We start from the raw sequence: 23,091 nt of genomic DNA, 5'->3' as shown, positions 1-23,091 counted from the left end.
GCGTGGGTCCTTCCTGGGTTGAGAGCGATGAGGGTCTTGGCGTCGTAGCAGAGGTCCTCGTGGCTGGCGCGGGGGGCAGGGGTTCTGGCGCTGGGCACGGTCCAGGCGCGGATGGGCGCAGACGGGCTTGCCTCAGGCGCGCCCGCTGCGCGCGTCCGCGCAGCGGCCGCCATATATGGGGAGGTGGGGAGGGAGGAGCAGCTGGGAGGTGGGAGGCGAGGGACGGGAGTGGCGAATGGGCGCGGAGGGGGCGGGGCCGCAGGGGAGGCAGCGGCGGGGACGGGGGACAGGAGACCGGCGAGGTGGTACAGGAGATAAACGGGGCACAAAACGGGGTCACAGGCACAAAGTAAACACGTAGACGGCGAGGTGGTACAGAAGATAAAACGGGGCACAAAACAGGGTCACAGGCACAAAGCAAACACGTGGAAGGCGAGGTGGTACAGAAATAAAAAAGGGGGCACAGAAGCCGAGCGGCGAGCGAGGGGCAGGGGGCATGGACAGTCACAGGCACAAAATCAGGGTCACAGAGGCAAAAAGCAAAGGAACAGCACAAGGGAAATGGAACGAACCTAAGGCCACCACTGGCCACCAGGAATGAGGCGCAGGTGGAAGCCTGCGGGTGGTGGAGGGCCTCGAATTCTTCGGCGGCAGCGGCGACAGCAGGGGTGCAGGCAGAGCTGCAGCAGGGGGGGGGAGGGGGAGGAGAGTGACCTACCACAAGGTCAAGGGTCGCTCTTTTGTTTTTTCTTGACCTCAAGACTGACACTTGCAAGGAAGAAGGCATTTCTGGAATTCAGAAAGAACTGGTAACTAAAGATGGTGACCGGATCAGTGAGCGTTCCAGCATGGGTCAGGATGGATGTGTTTTATGTTCTCACAGGTGGACTCAGCTAGATTCTTCCTGGAAATAGTAAAAGAAAACTGTGGGTGACTGTTAAACTAATGGGACTGTCAGGTTGTATAATGGGCAAGTTTAGAAATATAAGACTTTAGAATCTAGGAGACTTAAGAGTAGTGCAGTTACACTTACTCCAGCAGGTAAGGGTTAGGAGAACTGGGAGGACTGCAGTAGTTCAGTGGTTTTGTCAATTAGGACTCTTGTATCTACACTTTGTCTTTCCCCCTCTTAGGCAAATGTTAGTACTATATTCCATGAAGATCATCACTGCATGATAATGCGCCTGTGTTAATGTCTGTAATATATCAAGGTAACAGGGATGCGATGAAAGAACATGTTTATTGTAACACCTTTCTAGAAAATTTCCGGGTCAACAATGACTAAAACAATGTTTATACAGTATCTGGTAAAGAGGAAAGCGCAAACTGAGATTTACTGAAAAAGAGAACCACTATCGTGATCTCTGCTCAGCCGAGATCAAGGACACAAAGGAGAGCATTCGAATCGGACAGTCCTGCAACTCACTAGCTTAAAATGGTAGGACAAACCCTCTAGAGAAAACCCAATATAAAGGATGACATTTTAAAATCTATTAAGGAAATGCTGGGAACGAAAACACCAGGGGATGATGGCTACATGGTTATGGTTTATAAAAAATCCAGGGAAACTTTGGCCCTGCAATTGGTGGCACATTGATGTACAAGAGAGAGGTCACCTTCAGTTTCTAGTCAAGGTTATGCCCATAAACTTGGATGGAGTTGTACGAATTTACCATAGACATGGTGGATGCAGTCCTCGGTCATCCTGACTTGAAAAAGGGTTTTCATGTGGTATTATTCAATGGGGGCTGAGAGGGAGGTAAAAGCAACACAGATAAAGAGGGGTAGGGGGTCACAGGGGTTAAAAGCAACACAGACAATGAGGGTAGAAAGAGGTAGAAACACCATAGACAACGGGGGGTGGGACAGGGTAAAAGCAACACAGACAATGAGGGGGTTGGCGGGGGTAAAAGCAACAAGGGCAATTGAAGTAAAAATGGGTAAAAGCAACAGACAGCAGGGTGGGAACTTGTAAAAGCAACAAGGACAACAGGGAATAGGAGAGAGTCAAAGCAACACGGATATTGGGGTTGTGAGGGGGTAAAAGCAACACAGATCATGGCGGTGGGAGTGGGAAAAAGAAACACCGACAATGAGGGTGGAAGTAGAAAAAAGCAAGACTGACAACAGGGGATGGAAGTGGGGAAAAACAACAGGCAACGGGGCAATCAACAACGGGTAAGCAACAATGGTGAATAAGAAAAAAGTTACCTCAATCCCCGCGCAAGTCGCAGCGGAAAGACACTAATCAAAGACAATCAATCTGTACTTGGTCCATGTGCCAGAGGAAAGAATAGGAAGTGAAGCAGGCACACAGCCCAATTAGGAGGCAGAAAATAAGAGTGATAATGAAGCCAACGAATGGTAAGCAATGGGTGGATCCCAAGCCCGTTGTTGTATACAATAACTATTGCACATTAGAGCACGTGTTACAGGTGAGACCTAAAAAGTGGTTCACTGAACATAAGCAGTGGTATGATTCAAGTCATCACAATCAAAACAGACAGATATTCTTTATTGAACAATTCGTTAAACTCATTACAATATAGCTAAAAAAGTATTCTTCAGGGGTTAATTCTTAACTTGCGTTTCAGTGAAACCATAAATACCGTAATAAAGAGCTATTCCTTTAGTAATAAACGAAAACCCATAGTACTGGAACGACCTTGCACCATCGGGCGGTGACGTTAAAGTGCTAAACATCTTCAAGGTCTGATTGCTAAAAGGACAATTTGTCAGATGCCCGAGGTGCAAAGTTTGGCTTACAATAAGAAGGCCATCCCTAAAAGCCCGGTACAGGGCAAGGTATTGAACAGCACGTCACACAGACAGTCTATAGCAGCAATATTATCTGGCCTACAACAGAGATCGTGTTGCCTGTTTAAACTGAAAAAGTGCTTTTGAAGAGTTTCAGAAATCAAGCAGCCAGCTTACGTGATTTCCCTTCCAGGCTTCTAGTTTGAGAGCTCTCTCGAAGGGCTGGGTAAGATGCATGGTATTTAGCAACTTGTCAACATAGAGCACCTGTGCAGTGATGTTATCCTTCCTCCAATGGAGGTCGTGCTAACTGTAGAGCTGCTAAAGTGCTTTTGAGGAATATCAAAAAACTCAGGCAGCTAATGGAGTTGATTCACCTTTCAAACATGATTGTGTGGCATCCTGGCAGGTCCTGATGTTTATTCTTCGCAATATTGGACGTACCCAGAACTTTGTTTGTTGGAGCAACTTTTCATAATTGCAGAGGATGTGTAACAATAATTCCTCTTCCCTTGCACAGAGTCTGCATTGCCTGTTGTCGTTGAATTTCTTTAGGCTACACCAATAGGTTTTTAAGAGAATTAAACTAAATCTTCATTTCATCAGCTACTTTTTCATTTCCTTGCCAAGAGGTATGGGGAGATAAATCGGGAGGACACCTGGTTCATATAGCATTATTGCCCTGGTGCTGTGCACCTTTTCTCCTTTAGTCACCACACATCCTGCTCCCTTGAAATTATTTTTGCTTGTTTTATCAACAACTTCGATGTTAAGAGTACAGGAAGATTACTTGCCCAGGTCTCTCATGCGTCTAGGACATTTAGTGCAGTATTACAGTAGCTGTGCCATCCTGTTTATGGGGTGTTTATTGCTTCCCAATTTGCTTTATTATTTGCTTGTTTAGCTTAAAGGCAATAAGCTAGATATGTTGCCGTCAGAATCAGAAGTTGTGAAGACCCGCAAAACTCTGGACAAATTTGGCCATGTGAAATACAGTCTGGTAAGGAGAAAATTCTTCTGTAACACATGTATTGTGCCCTATCCAACCAATCTGCCAACTTATCTCTAAATGTCATTGCTCCATACGAAATTGTTGGGAGGAGCTTGTTGTCCATCACCTTCACAAATCTGGGTTCACCATTGACTTTTGTAGTTTATGGAAAGACCGCGTTAATGAATATGCTGCCGCCTGTTGGGCAAGAATATGTTGAGAAGTGTAACCCCTGCGGGCTAACCATACCACAAGGTATTTGTAGGTGTCCACAACTTCCATTGCACTCCCCCGGATAAACCACGTCCCTCTTTTTATGGGTCTGCTGATACTGATCATCCCCTTCGTTTTTGCAACATTGATCTTTAGGTTACTGGCTATGCAGTGTGTGGATAGAGTGTTAAAAAGTCTCTGTAGACCTATTGCCGTTTGATCAAGAAGTACCATGTAGTCTGCATACTGGAGTGTCTGAACTCTGAGCCTGGCCTTCTTTGATGGAAATAGCTTCTCTTTTCCGAGATGATCTTTTAGATCGGCCAAATAAAAGTTGAATAATAGTAGGGCCAGTATGTAATCCTGCTTTAGGCCTTTATTGATTTTAATTTTTCGCAGATTTAGACCAGCTGTTGCTTACTTTTACCGTTTTCCCAGGTATTGGAGTATAGTGATAGAATTGCCCTTAATATATAAGATGGAATGCCAGAGTCATGTAGCTTTGTCCACAGTTTTTCTCTCGAGACGTTGCTGAATGCTGTTCTGAAGTCAATGAACCCTACATATAGGACCTTACACTTGGTTGCCATTGTCGCTTCATTCAGGTGGGAAATGCAGATTAGATGGTCTTTAATATGGCGGCCCTTTGAAATCCAGTCTAGTATGAAGGCATCAATTCATTCTCTGCTGCCATTCCTGCGATTCCTTATTGAGAATGCTTGCAAAGCTTTTCTGTATCCAGCAGTGCAATCAGCCGATAGGTTCCAGGACAGGAGCGGTAGCCTTTCTTGTGTAACGGTACGAGGAGTGAACCTCTCCATGTATCTGGTATGGATACCCCTAGCATCTATGCCTGAAATACAGGGATCATTACAGAGGCCCATCTTTTAGGAAATACTCCCTATTAAGAGTGATGGTTATCATGTTACGGTTTGATTTGTTGGCTTGGGTTACCAAAAGAATAATAAAGTCTCCCTTCCCCTTGATAAGTACTACTGTGGTTACAACCATTCATTTTTTACATGAATTGAAACTGCTCTTGAGGCACGCCCCCTGCCTGTGATTCAATTGCCAGGGCTTTGTACCCTGTAAAGTCATGCTAGGGAGTTGAGTGAAGGGTCCACGTTTCTTGTAGTGAAATAAGGTCTGTATCGCTCACTTGCACTATTGCCTCCTCCTTAATTCCGAATCAGTAAGACCTCTTAGGTTCCAAGAGCTTATTCTCAAGGTGTTCGGCATAGGGAGCTTCCGCGTGCTATGACCGGGTACTTATTGCTCTTTGTAACCATGCCCAGTCAGTGATTTTTGCTTGCTGTGCGAAGCAGGATCGCCCTTCCCCCTGTACGCCTTGTCTTTAATATTAGTTCACCATCTAAGATTTCCAGAAGTCTGGTTGCATTTTTTGTGTCCTTTAGTACTGATTCCTGAATGTGCTTTGGTCCATTTTGTTCTTCCCAGCTTTCTCTTGGGATTTTTGTCCCTTTAGGTAAAAGCATCACCGGGCATTTGTTCACAGCTGGCCATATCACTTTTATTCCCTATTGCTCAAATAGGGCCTTATTCTCCACCAAGGACTTGACCAAAGCCTGATTATGGAAGGTAATTTTGGTGCGTTCATTTACCTCCCCACTTGCATGGGGGTAGGAGGGTTACAGAGTCAATGTCCCTTGAGTTGATCAATTCCAGGCCAGGAACGTTGGAACAGAGCTTCAGGAAATTCAAAATGCAAACAATGTCAACTAATGGTAATCAATGAGCTGAACCAAAGTTCACTGTAAGCATTGGTATTGTCCACCATCACTGGCATTTAAGTGGATTGCTATTTTAAGTGGATGTGCACATCTGGCGAGAGCCAAGAGCTGAAGTCGGCTGGTCCATTGCTTTAAACTGTAAGCTGTGATGGGAGGAAGCAAAATGTGAATGCCACTTGAACAATCAATCAATCACAGTATTTATAGAGCGCACTACACACCCGCGAGGGTCTCACGGCACTAATAGGGGGAGAGGGGGGTGGGGGGGCTGCTGCTACTGCTCGAAGAGGCAGGTCTTGAGGAGCCTCCTGAAGGCGAGTAGGTCCTGGGTCTGCCGTAGGAGGGTTGGGAGGGTCAATCAACACAGAGCAGGCAGCAGTACAGGGGGCACGCCAGAGGCAGACTCACAACGGCAGCGGCAGGGGGACACGCGCACTCAGGAGGAGCCGAGCGGCGTGGGGAGTGACCCGATCTGCGAGCAGGTTAGAGAACAAGCCAATGGGTGAAGATGGTTGACCCCCAACAGACTCTACAGGGGAAATAGGAACACTGCACCGACGATGGTGGAGCCTTTTATTTCTTAAAAGAAGACAATGGCATTTGGAAGTGCTTGTGAGCTTTTAGAATAGGTGAAATACAAACAATGGGAAACCCTATTCACTTCTAATGTTACAGGATTTTGGTGGGAGGAAACATTTCTGGTTCATAGGCCAGGAAATGAAGTGAGTTTACATTTTTGTATCCACCCTGGTATAAAAACGTAACATTTTATGCAGTACATGTCCCCAATGCATATAAATATAAAATTAAACCAAGTCTTTCATTAAACTCTTTTACTCAAAATAAACGTTCTTTGATTTCTACAGGTTTATTCGGTTTAGCCGCCTCCATACCTTTTTCCACCATCTGTTTCCACCTCTTTGACCATTCTGTTAGCTGTAGCGCGTAGGCCTTCTCAATCCGGGCACGCTCATGAATACAATTCATAAGGTCCGTGCAAAGACGGTTCCCATCATCAATCCGCTTTACTGTGCGCTTGTAGTTCCCAATCTAAAAATTTACAGAATACCACATTAACTTTTAAATTGGCAATAAAACAGACCTATTTTAAAACAGAAAAGAGACAGTAGACAAAACGGCACAAACGTCTGCTTTCTTAAGAGATATTCTTTTGAATGAATTGTCACCAATTTGATAGTTTCTCATGTCAACAGCAGATACAAAATTGAGATGAAGAGAGGCTTGTTGTGCTAGGCTTTCTCCATTACCATTGAGTGGAAACACTAACATCATGCAGTCAGTACTGGAACAAGGCCAAAGCTAAACATATGAAGGCCTAGGGGAGCAAGTGTATTGAGGCCAGGGCGGGACTGGGAACCCAAAGCAGCCCTGGCAATGTTGTCAGACCAGCCCCCTCCCCACTGGGGTGTTGTGTGGGGGTTATGGCGGAGGATGGGGTGCGCAAGTGTACAATGCTGCTTTTGTTCGTGGGGGACAATAAAACCGCCCTCCAGTAACAAAACCAGCCCGCATTGCTGAAAAAAAAAAACCCTACTAGCCTCCAGGGGAGACGCCCGATGCCCTATCATACCATTTCTTTTATTTGAAATATTTATAACATGACCATTGTCTGATGGCAACAGAAAACTGCAGACACACAAAGAATGCAAAACTTATATCACCCAAAAAAGAATAGTATGCAATAAAACAAAGGGCCTCCTCTATGTATGAGGGCGCTGGTGTGGTGGAAACCTGCGCCCCAGCCTGCTCAATTAGGGCTCCATGCCATCTCAAAGACCCCGCCTGCTTGGCAGAGATAATGTTTTAAAAAGTGCATCCTTGATGAGGCGGCGGCAGCACTTTCGACAAAACTGAATGCATGGCAGGTTCCTGCAGCTGCGGACCCGTACAGCATTGGTTTCCATAAACAAACGCCCAAAGCGAAAGTCCGCCTTGCTTCACATGGATCTCTAACAGGAGAAACCTGCCTGAACAACATAAACAAGTCCAAAGCTAACACCTGAGCATTCCCTTCCGGAGAGGGACAACTACCTGAAACGCCATTACCCAAGTTACCCTGCGAGAGTTACTGAACAGAACTGGTTTGGAATTTTAAAATGTGGCCTTTGCCTAGTGCTTGTGCTTGATGAATGTCACTTTTTAGAACAACGTAAACACACATTATTGTACAAAACGTAGATTACGTATCGGCCCAAATCTGCTGTTTACATAATGTTATGCAGGAAGAGGAAAGATTTATGTCGGCAGTAGGATAAGCTCACACAGGCATAGGATTGTCGAACATGTAAGGGCCATAAACCAGGGAAACACGCAACAGCCTTTGGCAGCACATTATAAGGAATGTCACAAAATGAAACCTAGATATTGATGTTAAGGTCCATGGTTTCCTACACACACCCGCTAATCCTCGTGGTGGAGACTGGGAACTGGAGGATGTGGACAACTGAAGGCAGTGGAGAAAGTTCAATAGAGACAATGAGTTCCAATATTTTTGGGGTGAATAGCAGAGTCCTTCACTTCGGTCTTTGGCAGGGACTCATTCTGTACCTGGAGGAAAAACGTTTTGTGTCCTGTTTATAAAGGTGTCCAGAGTTTTATACAACTTATGCCTTAACTTCTTCACTAACCCCAAACATTTCATCATTCATACTTTCTATACAGATGGACCCTGGCTACATTGCTCCATAACTTATCTCTCTTTGCCGTCCCAGATTATTACATAGGTTGGCTCTTAGCCTATTTACATATTTCTGAGACTCCGAACACAGCGACAAGATGCATAGTGATATCAATTTAAGTAAATTTATTTCATGCAAAATGTGTTTTTTTCCGGTGTTACGTTCTGTACACAATTACACCATATATGTACTAATCCCTTGTGTGCTTCCACCTCACTATGGGGCTTTAGTCCTGAAACACGCAGTAGCATCACTGAGACTCCAACACCATGAACAAGATACGTAGTGACAACAATTTCATTAAAATAAATTTACTTAGTGCAGAATGGCAACTTTTATGTATACCCCTTATGAACTTATCTCATATGGGCTTTTACTTCATCATGGGGTAACCTGTCTAATACATACTGTGATTCCTTCTTTGAAATTAGCAACATTGACAACTCCAACATGGTGCGTTTACTTGCGGAGCTAATTTACATGTCTTCTCACCTTTTTGTCAGTTTCATTTTCTCTTGAAAATTTAAGGTTTTGATGCTTCCTCTTATTGGTCAAAGACAAAAACCGTAATACTACCCTGACGAGTTCAGATAATTCCTTTTAAGGAACAAAAAACTTCCACTATCATCGTCCTGTCAAGGGCCCACCTATCTTTTCGATCTACTGTGATGATGCAAACGGCAGGCATGGCATTACCAAAAATTAACTTGGAAATGTGGAATTATTTGCAGAAAATACGCTCTGCATGCCTTTCTGATTTTAAATGAATGAATGGGGGAGGGGGTTGTAGAGTGCGAGGCTACTCTGGAGTGCCCAGACGCTTCGAAATGTGGTCTCAAAAGAGATCAGGCGCAGGTGGGGAGTTTGCAGTAGATTTTGCTGGTGCTGATATGCACGTTTTACATGCTGTAATGAGATAACACCATGCGTTTGTGATCTTTAAATCAATGCTATTTTTTTTCCTAGATATATATAACGCAAACTCGGCCCGTAGGTATTGGAGCGCTTTATATGAGCACCAGTTACATTACACAAGGACTCATTCATTTTAGGTAGGCGCAGGGAGATTACGTGATTTGCCCAGAATCACAGGATGTAATTGATAACCAGTCAAGGTACATAACATTTTCAACGCACCTGGGATTATTTAGGTATAAGCGGTTAAACTTTGGAATTTGTTCTGCAGCAGAAATTTTTCAAGAAATCATAAAGAATGTCATAAGACCAATACAAAATTGTATGAATTACAGTGATGATATTTTAGTTTTTGGAAAAACGCAAGAAGAACATGATCAAGCACTAGAGAAAGTATGTCAACAATTGGAAGAAGCTGGATTAACTTTGAATGAAAAGAAATGTGAAATAAATAAGAATGAATTAACATTTTTTGGTCACATATTTTCAGAAAAGGGGATGAGACCAGATCCTATCAAAATAACAGCCCTGAATGCAATGCAAAGACCAAAAGATATAGCAGAAGTGAGATCTTTTCTTGGAATGGCAAGTTACTGCGCAAGATATAAGGTTCTCCTCTGAGAGAGTTAAAGAAAGGAAAAAGATTTCAATGGAATATTGACTGTGATCGAGCGTTTGAAAAATAAAGTTGGAAATAACGAACGCAGCAAATGTAAAATATTTTGACCCACATCTATGTACAGAACTAATAGTGGATTTTAGTCCTGTAGGTTTAGGTGCGATTTTGGTACAGCATAAACCTGAAAGAGTCTCTATTTTTGGAAGTCCTAAAACGAAAATGCCCCCGAGAATTGAAAGATGGGGAATGAGGCTCATGGATTATGACTTCAAAATTATCCATAAACCAGGTAAAGAACACAATCCAGAGGATTATTTATCAAGGCATCCAACCAAAACAATAGACGAAGATCAGTTAGAGGTGGAAGAATACATACATTTCGTAGTAAGGTCTGCAGTTCCAGAAATTGTTAAAGAAAGTGAACTAATGGAAGAAACAGAAAAAGACCATACTCTCCAAGAAGTAAAACAAATCTTGTATGAAAACTAGTGGAGATTAATAACAAATGGAAGTCAATTTCATAGAAATATAAAGAAAAATGATATACTAGCGTTCAAAAACATAAGTTCAGAACTGTCCATAACCTCATCAGGAATACTACTCAGAGGAACTAAAATAATAATACCAGAGAGTCTTCAACACCGTGTGATTGATCTAGCTCATGAAAGCCATCGGGGTATCTCAGCAACAAAAAACTTTCTAAGAGAAAAATTATGGTTTCCAAGATTAGATAAAGAGGTAGAAGAAATTATTCAATCTTGTCATGTCTGTCAATGCACAGTAAAAGAAAAAGGAGTTGAAGAATTACATATGTCAGATCTACCAGATGCTGTGTGGTCTAATTTAGCAGTAGATTTTTATGGGCCATTAGACTCTGGACATTATTTGCTAACAATAGTAGATGAATATTCTCGGTTTCCAATTGTAAAATTAATATCTTCCACGGTACTTCCAGTACTAGATTAAATATTCTCAACATGGGGAATAGCTAATATATTGAAGACAGACAATGGGCCACCGTTTAGCAGAGAAGAATTTGGAAAATTCATGAATTATTTAGGAATAATACACAGAAAAGTAACTCCAATGTGGCCTAGAGCAAATGGAATGGTAGAAAGATTGATGGCAACTATTAAATAAGCGGTACAAAGAGCGAAACTTTCACAAATTTCTATAAATCAAGCATTATGCCAAATTTTAAGGGATTATAGGAATACTCCGCATCCATCAACTGGAAAATGCCAGTCAGATTTAATATTTGGGCAAACAAGACGAACACGTTTACCACAGTAACCCTCAGTTCCTCCAAAAGTACACAATGAAGTCCTGGAAAAGAACAAAGAAAAAAAAAAAAAAATGAAATACTACGCAGAAAAAGGAAAAAAATGTCAAAGTCAAGATTATCAAATTGGTGACCTGGTATTAGTTCGACAACAACAAGTTAAAAAATCACAAACCAGATTTCACCCTACGCCTTTGGAAATTACAAGAATACGAGGTACAGCAATGACCGCAGAAAATGATAATAGAACAATAACAAGAAATAAATCTTTCTTTAGAAAAACTACACCAAATGTTGAACAAGGAATTACACACCCAAACAAGATGAATGGATACAGAGAAAATCAGAAAGAATTTCAAAAAGACCGGAAAGACTAATTGAACAATGCTGATCTATTTACTTTATCTATGTTAATTATTTTTTATTTATTTTTTATTTTTTTTGGGGGGGGGGGGGGGGGGGTTTGAGGGGGCAGAATGTAGTAATGTGTGAATGACATTATGATGTCATTAGTTCCAAAAGAATGTTAAGACTTAAGAAATGCACAAGGGGCATTCAACTGTTATACTAGGATTGAGATGGGAGCTGATTTACAAGCTCCATTAAAAGACATTGACAAACTATATTTATTGTCTCTGGATGACTCTTTTACAACGCCGAGACGCAAACCTGGTTCCCCGGTTACAAAGTCGACAGCTCTGGCCGTTACGCCACATGTGCAGAAAACGGATTGAACCTATTTAAAACTACTTTTCTGCACTTCCGACCAGCTTTCAATGAGGGATCCTGGATTTTGTGTCATCACACTGCAGGTAATGTGGATCGAGGGGATTCATAAAACTCAACGTGCTTCCTTTTTTTTGCGCTGGTTTGACAGCACAGTTGTCTGCAGACCTCATGTGATCAACAAAATAAAGGCTTCAAGAAGTATCACTGAGAGGTAGGGGATTTGCTCCTCCCAGATGTTGATAAACTTGAGTGCAGATTTTGATTGGGCAGAAGTTATAAACTTTTGTTGAAAGAGCGAGTGACTGCATCACACTGTTTGCATTGGGGGAACGTTTATGCGCAACATCGCAGGACGGAGTTTGTTACTTTGACAAACCATTGATCAATGCTGCAAGCCTGATCGGTTTAATAGAAGATACACAGGAAGGTGGCCTGACTTATTTCTTGCAAAAAAGCATAAGTAGAAGCCAATAGCACTAAAGGTGGATTATCGATACACTGTGTTAAGGCGTGTAGACTGGCATTTTGTCACAGGGAATCTCACAGATGATCCTAGTAGCCAAGGGGTTGGCGTTGCTTACCCCAGATACCATAATAAGCTTATTCATTTCATCCAGAAAAGTTATGGAAAAGGATGGATTGTGATTGGTAATTAATATACACCAAGTGATGGATGTGATGCTACGAGATAAATATGACCCAGTGTTCTACTTGTTTAGTGATCACTGGGCAGTAGTTATGTCTAAGCACCACAACTATTACTCAGTGTATATTAATTGCCAGGGAGAGAAGCGGTGGCACTGTTCATGGCGGGCCGATTTGTCCGGAAACAAGTAAGCACTGGCAAAGCCAACACCCTTCTAAACAAATTCAACACTTTTTGGGGAAGTAGCGATGGGAACATCCGCACCCCAATTAAAACACACAAGTGCAACCCAAAGCCTTCAGCACTCTGGGCCTCTGAGACCTTTCTGACAAACTATCTATTCCTAGACATGAAAGAAAATGGAAATAAAACAGAACTCAATATGACCTCATGATGCTTCAGTCCCTGCAAACAAAATGCAGACACCTCATCACAATAGCTAAAGCAAAGTACTATACCAACAACATCAATGAAGCCGCTAACAGAGGCACAGCACTTTTCAAGACAGTCAAGCACTGTATCAAACCCTTGCCAGGGCCACCTATTCTTCACTCCCCCAAAAAGTGCAACAGCATCAACATCTTCAGTGAAAAATATTCAGTCTGACAGCACATCAATAATACCAAGCCTGCTGCATCTCTTACACCCACCTCTTTCCATAGAATCCCACAACTGTCATCCTTCAAAGCTCTATCTTGTGAAGCTCTTGCTGACATACTCAACTTCCTAAAAGGCACTTCTCTTGAAGATGATGTCTTACCCTTGTCCTTCATCAAAGCTCAATCTGGGGACGCTCTATCACACTACTCTTCATTGTTAATGCTTCCCTTACTCAAGGCATCTTCCTAGAAGCACCCAGGACACACTAGATCCTTCAGTCCCAAAGAAAGCCACACTAGAGTCAGATGATCTCGCCAACTAACTACTCGTCACCCAACATTCACAGGCAAGAGCATTGAAAAAGCAGTCTACATTCAACTGAAAGATCACATTAATGCTGCAGCATGGGCACAGCAACCACACACATCGTAGACAATGTCCTGCTGACCACAGATGAAGTTTACCCCTGCCTCCCAATATTGCTGTACCTCTCAGTTGCACATCATCCAGACTGAATGTCCAACGCCTACCTCAAGCTTAAAACAACCAAAGCAGAATTCCTGCTATTTGCCAAGAACAAGCATGAGTACAAATCTTGTTCAATGACATAAGCCCCAGCTTTCGCAACAGAGACACAGGCATCACTTCCACAGCTTATTGTGATGCAGACAATCCGTCAAGCAATATCCCATATACATAATGTAACAGCTTTTTCAAGCATAAAAGGAAACCAAAAACATCCATGCATCACCAAGATGCACACTTAGAGATCCAGTTAACAGATGGACATTCAAATTGTTGTTGCTCAAAGACAAAGGAGATTCTATGTCAGGACTGGAGGCACAGATTATGCGGCTCAATTGTTTATTTCCCTCAAGAAACCTTTCAAGCTAGTCTCGGCAATGAGTATCGCCCGATGGGTGAGATGGGTCCTGCAAGAAGCAGGTACTGTTTACATTTTCCTTTGGGGCTCATTCCACGAGGGGAGTTATGGCGTCAAAGGCCTTCTCCCTGGGGAGCCGCCTGGAAGATATACTCCGAGCGGCTGATTGGTCTTGTGATTCAACTTTTAAGACCTTTCATTTTAAGCCAGTGACTGTCATGGGTTCACTGGTGGTCAACCAGCTTTAAACTAGCATTATCTGAGCCTCCGGTCCCGACATAAAATAAAACATTTCCAATCGATCGTGAAGGAAAGTTTCAATTCTATTAAGGACACGGAAGGGGAGGATTATTTCTCTCAGTTGGGTGCAATCTATTACCCTCCCTGTATCCAAAGAAGTCTTCGGGGTTGGATACGTATGTTTTGAAGGTTGTTGTCAATACAAATGCTTATCAAAGAATCGCATACAATATTTTGTTCTGAAATATGTTCTCTATTATGTTTTGCATGGACCTTGGTAATCTGTAGATATCGTAATTGCTACAAATGTCTGTTGATATTGATGATTGGATTTAGATATGACTGATGGGTAATGTAATGTAATGTAATGTAAAATGAAATGTAAAAAGGATTTGTAGAGAGCTGCGTTCACCGGACGGTTTCTTGGCGCTCTATATGGGTATGGGAACATATTCTTTGTATCTAGTTCTTTTTCAGTAGGATCAGAACAGAAGGAAGAATTGTGAAAGAAAAGTCGAGTTTAGGTTGTTTCGCTTGAAGAAAGAGGAAGTGCATTTCCCTGATGTTGGATATATGGGGATGTTCAGTTGTTGCAGAGACTCATGGGGTTTGTAGCCTTTGGATAAACATGTTTGGTTACGGCAAAAAGTGTTTATTTTATGTGAGGACCGAAGGAAGCTATGGCATCGAAGGCCTTCTCCCGGGGGAGCCGCCTGGAGGATATACTCAGAGCAGCTGATTGGCCTTCTGATTCCACTTTTAAGACCTTTTATTTTAAGCCGATCACTGGCATGACTTCACTGGCGGTAAGTCAGCTTTAAACTAGCATATTCTGAGCCTCCTGCCCTATCCTGATGTGTGTCCTACTTCTGCAGCTGTATAAACGAGACCCTGAGGCATACTGTAGATAGGGTACACTGTTCCTGTTTGTGCTGGACTTGAACCTTAAAAGTGTGTGTTGGTCTCAAACAGGGACAGTTTATCATATTAGATATAATGTGCTGACCTCAGGGCAGCTGGGAACTCTCGTCTAGTCTGGGGGCATGCCAATAAACAAACCTCCCCAATTTAGGATAGCACCAGCGCTACATGTGGGACAGCGCTACATGTGGGACAGCGCTACATGTGGGACAGTGCTACATGTGGGCCAGCACTACCTGTATTACAGAAGGGGGCATACAAGTCTCTATGGCCCCTTCGGTAATACCAAAGTGCCCCAGAGGCATAGAAAGTGAGTGACACAATTAAAATGAACTTGATTAAAAGAAAACAAAGTTCTTTTTAAAAAAAAATAAGAACAAAAAAAAAGGACAAACAAACTCTTCACACATCCAATTAGATAATGTTTTAGTACTGCCATTTTATGCTATTCAGGGTGAAACATGATCCACATTTATACCAATAAATTGAGTGATATTTCGCTTAAACATTGTATTAAAAGCAGCTATACGCAGCATTACTGTTTATAAACAAGACTATGTCCCAGTCACCAAAATTCCAGTATTCAAGTATGTTTTCCTCTGAGGCATCAATAACACCTATTACAAGAAGGATGCTTCAGGGCAGTATTGATTTTGTGACATAAATGGATTATTTTAGTTCAATGAGCAACTTGTTTTCCGTCATTAGCAGGACACACAGTTCCATGCAGGTGATGCTCTGGAAAAACAGAACACGTTTACACAATGTGTAACAAACAGATGTTTCCTCAGCCTGAAATAAAAAAAATCCAAAGGCACACTCTGCTGCCCGAGTACTATTCTTTAAAAATAATGTGACCTATTCACAAAGATACATACAGTTATAAACCTATGTGTATGACCAAATTTACCTTAGTTAAACCTGCCAAGAATTCACAAAGGGATTCCAGATGAGCATAAACCCATTTACGTGAGCAGAGGTCTCCTTCATGCGTGCACAGATCAGCATAATCCTAAACCCCAGTGCAAGAGTGGGAAAGCATTGGAAGTTGACCCATGTCCACAAACATAGCTGTTTCATAAACTACCCTTGCTTCTCCTTTCCACCATGGAGAGGGTCGAAGATTTACTCCAGTGGAATGGATAACTCATACATGTGCTGGGGTTATAGTGGAACGGGTACCGCTCTAGGGAAAAAAAACTTCACCATCGAGAAAAAAAAAAAAAAACACAAATCCTTGTGCTACAGTGAACTATGCAAAGCAGAAATAGGATCCTCTGAAAATTTCACATGAAAATCCCAGGAACACACATGGAAACCTGCGCCTTGGGCAGCTTCCCTTGTTTATCAATGGGAATGTTTGTGAATTACATAAAGTTGTAAAGCTATACCCATACATAAGTGTCAATCTGCAAATAAAGATTTACTACTTTCTTTGCAAATTCGGCCCAAAGGCTTTGAAAACTTTTCCACCTAATGATTCCAAGGTTGGACATAAAATGTACACGTAAATGGTTGAGCATCTCACCACTGCATACCTGGTAAACTATACCTGGCAAAGTCTATTTCCATAACAGAAGCCATACCTGTATCGTTTGGTCATACACATACCAAACACAAATAAACCCAATTTAAAGGGCATAAAAAAACACCTGGTTTTATTATATTTAATATCACCTGGTAGTTCGTAATTGATGCAGTCTAGGAGTACCCATGACAAATATCAGTTTTGGTATTTGGGAGCAGAGGTTCAGATGATTCTTAATGCTCAATAATTTGAATGCTATCTGTGGACAAACAAGGGGATCTGAAGGTCTCAAGTTTTAACACCTGTAAAGCGCACTCAGCCTTTCATACTGAGGACTGTTGATAGGATAGTAGTAACATCTTTAATTTTCAGTGCTTAGAAACAGAAGAGCTGCACAAAACAAGCCCTGGCAAAGTCAGCAGGTCTGGCATCCACTTGGAGTCTCAAGAAAAACAATAAATAAGCCTGCAATATAAAAATGCTTGCTTTGTGTACACAACACATGTACGGTATAATGAATTTAATAATTATCCAAAAATGGGGACCGGGGGTTGTTGTTGTTTAAAGAGGTCCAGTGTACTTACCCCAGAAGACTAGCACCAAAAAAGGGTACAAAGTTCCTCGTGTACAGTAGCGAAGAGAAAATGAAGGTGGTGGAGAAGAGGTTTCAACCAACCAATAGCTATCAAAGGCAACCAAGGGAAGATACGGGGAAATTCCCTTGGTGGAACTAGAGCTCTCACACACCCAGCAAGCTAGGTGTCATGCTTCATCATATGAGCACTGCCCCTCGTCAAGTCGGCGCTGCAATCCTTGACGGGCTCCCGAAATCGGGGCTCTTTATCGGGGATCTTTTGTTCCTGCCGATAGGTGCATGGGGGTGAGCGGCCTAGTGTGAGAAGATGTAGCAGAAGGTGAAGTAAAAGGGGTCAGTTAGTCCTAATTAACATTTTATTCAGAAGGTAAACTGCCCTATTAAAATGGTGTAGAGTGGCTAGGTGCTAGGAGTCAAGTATCTAGACATGTAGCTCTACTCTATTGGATCAACATGTTTCATGCCGTTTGTGTCAGGAGGATCTTGGCAATTCATCAGGATCAAGAAAAACTGTCTACATTAAGTGGTAAGGTGACATCTACATACCACGTCCTAAGGTCTGTTACCTGTTGAAGATGATAAAAATTATAATAACGATTCTAAAAACAATCTCTTCATACTGTACATGATTTATAAAACAGTTGTGTCTTCAGAATCACCGTGCTGGAGGCGTGCAAAAACCAATCTAATTGTAGTGGGGAACCTCAACGGGCCATGTGGGAGTGGAGGGAGGGGGGAGATAAAAACCGCTAATAGGTTGGTAAAGGATACTATGGAGGAACACAGGGACACACTCACCTAATAAGGTTGCTAGAGTTGCTAGCAATGGTACTGGCGGCTAAAAAGGACACCGATTGGTGCACCAGGGACCTTCTAGTACTCATCATTAATACAGAGAAACGCCTAGCAGAGGCTCTTCTGATTAGAATACAAATCGCGGAAGGAGCACTCAAAACCACCATTCAGATTTCAGCATACAAGAACAAGCTCGCTGAGATTAATGCGGAGATTTCTGAGAATAAGGAATACCTAATGAAACAGAAAATAGCCAAATTACAGAAAGATATCCAAAAATTTGACAAAGAAAAGGTACATCCTTACCTGAAGGCAGACTATACATCGGTCAAGAATAGTTATTCTTCTGATGATAACTCCGACAGAAGAAGCTCTTCCGACAGTAACTCTAGCACGGGGAGCTGGGGCAGTAACAATGGTCGCCGTAATCAGCGCACTAACTATCCTTATAATGTCCCTACCTTTAAGGGACCCCCTCTGTTTCCAGGACCCCCACCACCACCCCCCTATTGGCAATACCAGCCATTTCAACAAGGACCTCCCCAGTTCTTTAACAATGGCCCCCCTTTTTTAGACAGAGGAAGAGGTCGCAACAGAAGAGGCTCACAGAAACAGGTTCATTGGCAGGACCTCCCCACTGGAGGGATGGACACAAGGAGCAAAACACTAAACAAGAGAAACTAGTAGTCAACTTATCACAACGTGACCTCTCTGATTCTGAGATATCAATATTACAGAAGGGGCTAGGTTTCGTACCTACACCTAAAGTTGACAAGTTTAGGGATGTCTGTGAGGTCCAGAAACTATTCCGTAAGATAAGACTACGATCATACTTCATGGATAAACCATGCATTCAAGAGGATGACTCAGGACTGAGTAATCCATCCACTTTCACTCCTCATAATGCTATGATTCCGGTCGAGATTCTTACCTGTGTGAAGGCGGTTTTGAAGGATCTTGCTCTGTTATCTTCCCCTACTCCTTTCCACAATTTGTCCAAGTCTGAGACAGAAAGAGCGAATGCACTCGCAAGAGACGAATCCATAATCATCAAACAAGCTGATAAGGGTGGGGCGACTGTTATCCAGTCCATAGATGATTATGATGAGGAATGCAAACGACAACTTAACAATGACAAATACTATGCTCCAATCACTATTGACCCTACTCCCCGCCTCTCTAACACTATCTCTATACTAGTACATGAGGCACTAACCAATGGGTGGATAAATAAAAAAGAAGCAGCCTTTTTAATTGCTACAGAGCCCAGGACCCCCTACTTTTATACCTTACCCAAGATACACAAAGGTATTACTCCGGTTCCTGGACGCCCAATAGTTTCGGGTATTGGCTCAGTACTTGAGCCGCTGTCCAAATTTGTGGATCATTTCCTGCAACCTTTGGTGAGGGATATACCATCTTTCATTAGAGATACGACTGACGTCCTCAGAATAATTGATTCAATAGAGGACACTTCCATCATTGATCTTCTCATCACCCTTGACTTAGAGGCCCTCTACACTAATATTCCCCAAGGAGACACCCTGACAGTAGTAGAGGCGGCCTTGAAGTCGTTGGATTGGATTTCACCCACTCCAGTCACATTCATAATGGATTGTACATCCATAGCACTAACTGAAAATTTCTTTGAATACAAAGGACAGCTATACCACCAGTGCCAGGGTACATCGATGGGGAGTACCTTCGCCCCTAGCCTGGCCTGTTTATATATGGCGACCTTTGAAAAAGAAATCATCAACACTGGTCATAACCCGTTTCAACAACATCTAATTCTTTGGAAACGGTTTATTGACGATATTTTAATTTTTTGGCATGGCCCTATTGATACCTGTAACACTTTTGTTCAATGGATCAATCAACAGAACCCATTCTTGAAATTTTCTCACACAATTTCAGACACGACAATTGCATTTCTTGACTTTAACATCAAGCTATCGGGTGGGCAGCTCTCGACATGCTTGTACAAAAAACCCACAGACCGCAATAGCCTCCTTCTATACCAGAGCCATCACCTTAAAGCTCTTAAAGACAACCTTCCTGTGGGACAATTCCTACGTATCAGACGCAACTGTACATCTACCAATGACTACAAATCAGAAGCTTCTGCTTTAGCCAAAAACCTCAAGACTAGGGGCTACCCATCCAAGGTGATTAAGGACTCAATGAAGAGAGCCTTAAACAATCCTAGAGAGTCCCTATTAGAAGTACATCACAAACAACCCGAGGACGTTATCACATGTGTCACTTCGTTTACACCCAACTCTGCCCCTACCAAGAAGATCATTCTAAAACACTGGGGTATTCTCAATACAGGCGATCTACGGATACCTAGACCTAGGTTTGCCTATACGAGAACCTGTAGCCTGAGAGATATTTTGATCCATACAAGACCTAAAAAACATATCAACCCATCACAAACCACTCTTTGGGGTTTACCACCTGTCAAAGGACATTTCCCTTGTGGCATGTGTACTGTCTGCAAATTCACCACAGCCACTAAAGAAGTCACGTTACGATCCAATTTCAAGTGGAATATTCAAAAACACACCAACTGTAACACCAAACAGTGCATCTACTTGATCACTTGCCCTTGTGATTTACAATACATAGGCATGACCATGCGCCCAGTTAAAATCCGCATAACTGAACATAGGAGCAACATACGCTGCCAGCGCACTACGACTAGACTTTACAGACATTTCATGGAGGCTCAACACTCCCCTGATTCCCTACACTGGGTCATACTAGAATCCCATGTTCAGATCTCCAAATCTTCTCTATTCAGGCTTGAACAGAGATGGGTACATAGATTGTCGTGTCATACTGAAGGTCTTAATGATGACATCCCCTGGAGTACTCTATCTTAAACTGGGAATTTGAGTCTAACCCTCTGATCTATGTCAATTTGACTTCTGAACCTATTCTGGTCACTCGCTATATACATTGGTTTTAGTAGGGCATGATTTTTATCACTACCTACATACCCTTGAGGATATATCCTCCTTGTGTTAACCCTAGAGCAGCAGTACATTCATTAGGATCAATTCCTTCACATTGTACTTAGATGCCGATGTGGTAGTTATCACACAACATGACTAGCGATACTACACATCCTTACACAACCAATCGCAGCGCATAGAAACAACGAGGGTACAACCACCATACATATGGTTCATTGACCTTAGAGAGGCAGTTTTTTGATAGGATCAATACCCCTCTACTTTACCCAGACGCCTCTGTGGTGAACACCACGCGACATCTGCAGCGTTATCATATAACCCTATACTACCAATCCCATTAAAATTGAGACCGCTAATATATTCATCTCCACCTAATTAACAACGTGGACACACAGATGATATGGGAAACACATGTGTTATAGACGGCATTAAGTCACCACACGCCACTGGTTTCATTACGCATTTTAACACCTCCACGTTTACTCTATACGATAAAACCATGTGGCGCGTTATTGGGAGTATTACCCGCCAATCACCACTGACTGCTGACCTGCTGGAATACATTCCGTTGTTCAGCAACAACATACGTCACTACCTAACGACGCATCACGGTACTCTGACCCACAGTTTACATCCCGTTGCCTAGCACGAGAAACGTCATTACCCTAGGACTTATCACGTGACTTTACCTAGCAATGAGAGAAGTCATGACGTTTCATGACACACTCCGTGATTTACTCGGAGACAGAGTATATCTTCCCGCGTCTCCCTCCATCTCTCACCACCCCGGTTCCTGGCGGTCTGGGTAGGTCGTCTGACTTAGCGTGAATCCACGTTGGTGAGTACCTAATCTAGTTATTTTTTCCCCGTCCGTTGAGCAGCATCTGCCTGCTGGCGATCGGAGCCTCCCTTGCATCTCTCTCCCCTTGATTGATCATATCGGCTACCACGCACCGAGGCTAAGACACTCTTGCCCGGGCCCCGGATCCGGTATGTTTTAGTCTGCTTGGGCTGTGGTTTGCGATGGCTGTCCCGCCTTCCCAGCATGCTGTTGCCACCCTTATCGCCACCTTCAATTAAGGTAACTTCTTTTTATTAACATGACTGTAGGTCCATTTCATTGACTGTATTCCTGGAACCTTTTTCATGTTTCTACAGGACCCAATCGGTGTCCTTTTTAGCCGCCAGTACCGTTGCTAGCAACTCTAGCAACCTTATTAGGCGAGTGTGTCCTTGTGTTCCTCCATAGTATCCTTTACCAACCTATTAGCGGTTTTTATCTCCCCCCTCCCTCCACTCCCACATGGCCCGTTGAGGTACCCCACTACAACTAGATTGGTTTTTGCACGCCTCCAGCACGGGGATTCTTAAGACACAACTGTTTTATAAATCATGTACAGTATGAAGAGATTGTTTTTAGAATCGTTATTATAATTTTTCTCATCTTCAACAGGTAACAGACCTTAGGACGGGATATGTAGATGTCACCTTACCACTTAATGTAGACTGTTTTTTTTATCCTGATGAATTGCCAAGATCCTCCTGACACAAACGGCATGAAACATGTTGATCCAATAGAGTAGAGCTACATGTCTAGATACTTGACTCCTAGCACCTAGCCACTCGACACCATTTTAATAGGGCAGTTTACCTTCTGAATAAAATGTTAATTAGGACTAACTGACCCCTTTTACTTCACCTTTTCTACATCTTCTCACACTAGGCCCCTCACCCCCATGCACCTATCGGCAGGAACAAAAGATCCCCGATAAAGAGCCCCGATTTCGGGAGCCCGTCAAGGATTGCAGCACCGACTTGACGAGGGGCAGTGCTCATATGATGAAGCATGACACCTAGCTTGCTGGGTGTGTGAGAGCTCTAGTTCCCCCAAGGGAATTTCCCCGTATCTTCCCTTGGTTGCCTTTGAGAACTATTGGTTGGTTGAA

The 23,091-nt window shown here is 42.8% G+C and overlaps 1 protein-coding gene across 10 annotated transcripts in view; it reads right to left on the bottom strand.

Moving 5' to 3' along the window:
- The window catches only part of PACSIN2 (protein kinase C and casein kinase substrate in neurons 2), a 595,050-nt gene that overhangs the window by 228,338 nt on the left and 343,621 nt on the right, over window positions 1-23,091 (bottom strand). For all 10 annotated transcript variants that reach the window (XM_085652484.1, XM_085652485.1, XM_085652482.1 and 7 more), the window contains one exon: window positions 6,606-6,762. In XM_085652484.1, coding sequence (XP_085508610.1) covers window positions 6,606-6,762 — 157 coding nt within the window. The remainder of the gene's footprint in view (window positions 1-6,605; window positions 6,763-23,091) is intronic.

The sequence above is a fragment of the Triturus cristatus genome, chromosome 4_1 (assembly GCF_964204655.1).
Source record: "Triturus cristatus chromosome 4_1, aTriCri1.1, whole genome shotgun sequence".
Lineage (NCBI taxonomy): Eukaryota > Metazoa > Chordata > Amphibia > Caudata > Salamandridae > Triturus > Triturus cristatus.
The sequence above is the reverse complement of the archived record's forward strand: the minus strand, read 5'-3'. Positions and strand labels throughout refer to the sequence as shown.